Below are 6000 nucleotides of genomic sequence, written 5' to 3'. Positions count from 1 at the left end.
TAATTGTATGCTACAGCATTAAGATTTCTCTCCACCGGAAGGGGCCTAGCCCGAACCATGAAAAACAGCCCCTGACTATTATTCCTCCTCCACCAAACTTTACAGCTGACACAATGCATTAGGGCAGGTAGTGTTCTCCTGGCATCCGCCAAACCCAGATGTATTAGTTGGACTTCCAGATGGTGAAGCGTGATTCATCACTCCAGAGAACACGTTTCCGCTGCTCCAGAGTCCAGCCGACGCTTGTGTGCGGCTGCTTGGCCATGGAAACCCATTTCATGAAGCTCCTGACGAACAGTTTTGTGCTGACGTTGCTTCCAGAGGCAGTTTGGAATTCGGTAGTGAGTGTTGGAACAGAGGACAGATGACTTTCACGCGGTACGCGCTTCAGCCCTCGGCGGTCCCGTTCTGTGAGCTTGTATGAGCCGTTGTTGCTCCTAGACGTTTACACATCACAATATTAGCATTTACAGTTGACCGGGGCAGCTCTAGCAGGGCAGAAATATGACAAACTTACTTATCGGAAAGGTGGCATCCTATGACGTTGCCACGTTGAAAGTCACTGAGCTCTTCAGTAAGGCCATTCTGCTGCCAATGTTTGTCTATGGAGATTGCATGGCTGTGTGCTCGATTTTATACACCTGTCAGCAATGGGTGTGGCTGAAATAGCCAAATCCACTCATTTGAAGGGGTGTGGACATACTTTGTATATACAGTGCATTCGTTAAATATTCAGACCCATTCACTTGTTCCACATTTTGTTACGTTACAACAATAGTCTTAAATTGATTGTTTCCCCCCCTCATCAATCTACACACATGCCCCATAATGACAAAGCAAAAACAGGTTTAGACATTTTTGGAAATGTAACAAAATAAAATAAATGGAAATATCACATTTACATAAGTATTCACACCCTTTACCCTGTTAAGGATATGGCAGACATACGCCCCCTTTGGAGAGATTGGGTACCCCTAGTAAACTGGAAAAAAAATCTGTCAAAAATTGCTAATATATGCAAATAAAAATTATTATTGGATAGAAAACACTCTAAAGATTCTAAAACCGTTGGAATTATGTCTGTAAGTATAGCAGAACTCACAGGGCAGGCATTCTTCCAAACTAGTTTTTGTGGCCATGAAAGTTGGAGCAACTTTGACGTCATGGCCCCCACCCTTCCCAACGAGCTATGATTCTGGAGACACTTTCTATCTCTTCCGCTAGATGTCCTCTTTCATTAGAGCTTCAAATCGTTCAAATCCCGCGAGAATTGACCCTATGGGAGTGAAATTAGTGCGTGCCACGAGAGAATAGGCTGTGCGTATGGGCGCGAATTGGTCCCAGCCATTCCTTTGTTTCCAGCACTCAAGAGAAGGGCAGACGATGGCCGATTGAATTGAAGTTTGTTTTGCACGTCTAAAACATCATAAAGCTTGCTTCTGCACTTAGTTTGACCTGTTTAGTCGACATATAATGTGTAATTTTGAAGTTTTGATGCGCAACTTATCCGGACCAGAGGACGTTTTGGGTGCATTTCAGCTGATGTTATTAGCAGTAGCTAATACAAAGACGCAAGACTTGAAACCAAACGATGTATTGGGTAAGTATGAAGCCTTCCAGAACATTCTGAACGAAGACCATCGAAGGTAAGGGAATATTTATGCTTAAATCTGTGTTTCTGTTGACTCCAACATTACGTGGAAATGTAGCTTGGAACTGAGCGCTGTCTCAGCATATGGAATAGTGTGCGATTTCTGTAACGTTAAAAATAAATCTAACACAGCGGTTGCATAAAGAAGCAGTGTATCTTTCTAACTATATGTAGAACATGTATATTTAATCAAAGTTTATGATGTCTATTTACGTTATCTTGCCGCGCTACATAGATTTCCTGCGGGCATTTTTGAGTAATTTCTGAAGGTGAACTCACTGTAAATGGACATTTATGGATATAAATGGCATATTATTGAAAAAAAAAAATATGTACTGTGTAATATGTCATATTACTGTCATCTGATGAAGATTTTCAAAAGGTTAGTGAGCGATTTATTTTTTAATCCTGCGTTTGTTGATTGCATGTTTTGGCTATTGAAATGAGCTGTGTCTGGTGGTGGTTTTACATATATATGTGCTATGTTTTCGCCGTAAAACATTTTAGAAATCTGACTTGCTGGCTAGATGAACAAGATGTTTATCTTTCATTTGAGCTATTGGACTTGTTAATGTGTGGAGGTTAAATATTTTTAAGAATATTTTTGCGTTCCATGCGCCACCGTTTCAGCTGCACGTGGGAGGGTTGATCCCCAATTGGGAACCAATATCGTAGACAGGTTACTCAGTATTTTTTTATTTTTAAAAAATTAGAATACTAATACTACTAATAATGACTAAATAAGACAAATGACAAGAGATACCAACAAATACACAAAACAATACAAACAGTACATTACAGAGAGACAGTAGCTACAACAATCTACAAGCTCACATCCACCAACCCCAATGGATGTGTTTCCATATAGTACTGGAAGGATTGCCATATTTTCACAAAGTAGTTCAATTTATTTCTTAAAGCATAGGTAATCTTCTCCATAGGAATACACTTATTCATTACAGAGAGCCATTTTGTAAAAGAGGGGAATCTGATTTCCATGTCAATGCAACACATTTTCTTGCAGTGGCAAGGGCGATTTCTGTCAATTTGATGTTGAGGTTATTCCTCAAATTCACATTTGTGAAGTTACCCAGAAGGCATATTTCAGGGTCAAGTGGGAAAGGGACCTCCATAATAAAGGCCAGGGTATCACATGCCAGGTAGAATGCAAAAAAAGTGCCTTCTGTTGTTCCATATCTGAAACACATTGCTAACATTTCAGGGTTATATCTATGTATGCTCTGAGGTGTCAGAAGTTGTAATGTAGTCTGTATCTAGAGTAGAGCTGATGGTTGCTGACACACTATCTTGGCATAAGTCTGACCACAGCCCCTCTTCAGTTGTAGTGTTCCAATCGGATTCCCATCGCTCTCTTGACTTATGCACATCTGGTTTTGGGCAGTGTTGCATTAGCAGTGAGTACACTCTGGATATACACTACCGGTCAAACATTTTAGTACACCTACGCATTCAAGGGTTTTTCTTTATTTTTACTATTTTATACATGGTAGAATAGTAGTGAAGACATCAAAACTATGAAATAACACATATGGAATCATGTAGTAACCAAAAAAAGTGTTAAATAAATTCAAATATATTTTAGATTCTTAAAATAGCCACACTTTGTCTTGATGACAGCTTTCCACTCTCTTGGCATTCTCTCAACCAGCGTACACCTGGAATGCTTTTCCAACAGTCTTGAAGGAGTTCTCACATATGCTGAGTACTTGTTGGCTGCTTTTCCTTCACTCTGCGGTCCGACTCATCCCAAACCATCTCAATATGGTTGAGGTCGGGGGATTGTGGAGGCCAGGTCATCTAATGCAGCACTCCATCACTTTCCTCCTTGGCAAAATAGCCCTAACACAGCCTGGAGGTGTGTTGGGTCATTGTCCTGTTGAAAAACAAATGATAGTGCCACTAAGCCCAACCAGATGGCATGGTGTATCGCTGCAGAATGATGTGGTAGCCATGCTGATTAAGTGTGCCTTGAATTCTAAATAAATCACAGACAGTGTCACCAGCAAAGCACCATCACACCTCCTCCTCCATGCTTTACGGTGGGAAAAACACATGTGGAGATCATCCGTTCACCCACACCGCGTCTCACAAAGACAGCAGTTGGAACCAAAAATCTCCAATTTGGACTCCAGACCAAAGGACAGATTTCCACTGGGCTAATGTCCATTGCTCTTGTTTCCTGGCCCAAGCTAGTCTCTTCTTATTATTGGTATCCATTTAGTAGTGGTTTCTTTGCAGAAATGTGACTATGAAGGCCTGATTCACAGTCTCCTCTGAACACTTGATGTTAAGATGTGTCTGTTTCTTGAACTCTGTGAAGCATTTATTTGGGCTAAAATTTCTGAGTCTGGTAACTCTAATGAACTTATCCTCCGCAGAAGAGGTAACTCTGGGGCTTCCATTCCTGTAGAGGTCCTCATGAGAGCCAGTTTCATCATAGCGCTTGATGGTTTTAGCAAATGCATTTGAAGAAACACTCAAAGTTTTTGAAATGTCCGTATTGACTGACCTTCATGTCTTTAAGTAATTGAAGGACTGTCGTTTCTCTTTGCTTGTTTGAGCTGTTCTTGCCATAATATGGACTGGGTATTTTACCCAATAAGGCTATCTTCTGTATACCTAGTCACAACTGCTACTCCAATTGCTCTTAAATACAAGTAAAACTAAATGCATGCTCTTCAACCGATTGCACCTGCCCGCCTGTCCAACATCACTACTCTGGACGGCTCTGACATAGAATATGTGGACAACTATAAATACCTAGGTGTCTGGTTAGACTGTAAACTCTCCTTCCAGACTCACATCAAACATCTCCAATCTAAAGTTAAATCTAGAATTGGCATCCTATTTCGCAACAAAGCATCCTTCACTCATGCTGCCAAACATACCCTTGTAAAACTGACCATCCTACCAATCCTCGACTTCGGCGATGTCATTTACAAAATAGCCTCCAATACCCTACTCAACAAATTGGATGCAGTCTATCACAGTGCAATCCGTTTTGTCACCAAAGCCCCATATACTACCCACCATTGCGACCTGTACGCTCTCATTGGCTGTCCCTTGCTTCATACTCGTCGCCAAACCCACTGGCTCCATGTCATCTACAAGACTCTGCTAGGTAAAGTCCCCCTTTATCTCAGCTCGTTGGTCACCATAGCATCACCCACCTGTAGCACGCGCTCCAGCAGGTATATCTCTCTGGTCACCCCCAAAACCAATTCTTTCTTTGGCCGCTACTCCTTCCAGTTCTCTGCTGCCAATGACTGGAACAAACTACAAAAATCTCTGAAACTGGAAACACTTATCTCCCTCACTAGCTTTAAGCACCAACTGTCAGAGCAGCTCACAGATTACTACACCTGTACATAGCCCACCTATAATTTAGCCCAAACAACTACCTCTTTCCCTACTGTATTTATTTTATTTATTTTGCATCTTTGCACCCCATTATTTTTATTTCTACTTTGCACTTTCTTCCACTGCAAATCTACCATTCCTGTGTTTTACTTGCTATATTGTATTTACTTCGCTACCATGGCCTTTTTTTTGCCTTTACCTCCCTTATCTCACCTCATTTGCTCACATCGTATATAGACTTGTTTATACTGTATTATTGACTGTATGTTTGTTTTACTCCATGTGTAACTCTGTGTCGTTGTATGTGTCAAATTGCTTTGCTTTATCTTGGCCAGGTCCCAATTGTAAATGAGAACTTGTTCTCAACTTGCCTACCTGGTTAAATAAAGGTGAAATAAATAAAAAACAACACAAGTATTGGCTCTAATGCTTTAAGAAGGAAAGAAATTCCACAAATGTACTTTTAACAACGCACACCTGTTAATTGAAATGCATTCCAGGTGACTACCTCATGAAGCTGGTTGAGAGAATGCCAAGAGTGTGCAAAGCTGTCATCAGGGCAAAATGTGTCTATTAGAAGAATCTGAAATATAAAATATTATTAGATTTGTTTAACACTTGTTTGGTTACAACATGATTCCATATGTGTTATTTCATAGTTTTGATGTCTTCACTATTATTCTACAAGAACCCTTGAGGTGTTCTGAAACTTTGGACTGGTAATGTAAATCTATATGAGTCATGGTTATCATGGAGTAGTTGTTCAATACTTGATAGGTTTGGTAAAGTCATATATCCAAGAGTGCTTCTGAGAAAGTTTAACAGTAAATAACAAAATAAATGATTCTTGGATAACTGTTATTTCTCTTTCAGTTGCTCAAATGATATAAGTAGCCCATCTACTGTATACAGCAGTGTTCTAAATGACATAAGTAGCCCATCTACTGTATACAACAGTGTTCTAAATG

At 40.3% G+C, this 6000-nt stretch overlaps 1 protein-coding gene across 1 annotated transcript in view; it reads left to right on the top strand.

The window, feature by feature from the left end:
* The first annotated feature begins 1120 nt into the window (after positions 1–1120).
* LOC149975264 (uncharacterized) overlaps positions 1121–6000 on the top strand; it is a 180790-nt gene continuing 175910 nt past the window's right edge. The window contains exon 1 of the mRNA XM_090211521.1: positions 1121–1600. Within this exon, the coding sequence (XP_090067647.1) occupies positions 1474–1600 (127 nt within the window). The 5' untranslated portion in view covers positions 1121–1473. The remainder of the gene's footprint in view (positions 1601–6000) is intronic.

Source organism: Oncorhynchus mykiss, chromosome 19, assembly GCF_057628025.1.
Source record: "Oncorhynchus mykiss isolate SJ-2025 chromosome 19, ASM5762802v1, whole genome shotgun sequence".
Taxonomy (NCBI): Eukaryota; Metazoa; Chordata; class Actinopteri; order Salmoniformes; family Salmonidae; genus Oncorhynchus; species Oncorhynchus mykiss.
This window is presented reverse-complemented; position numbering and strand designations above follow the sequence as displayed.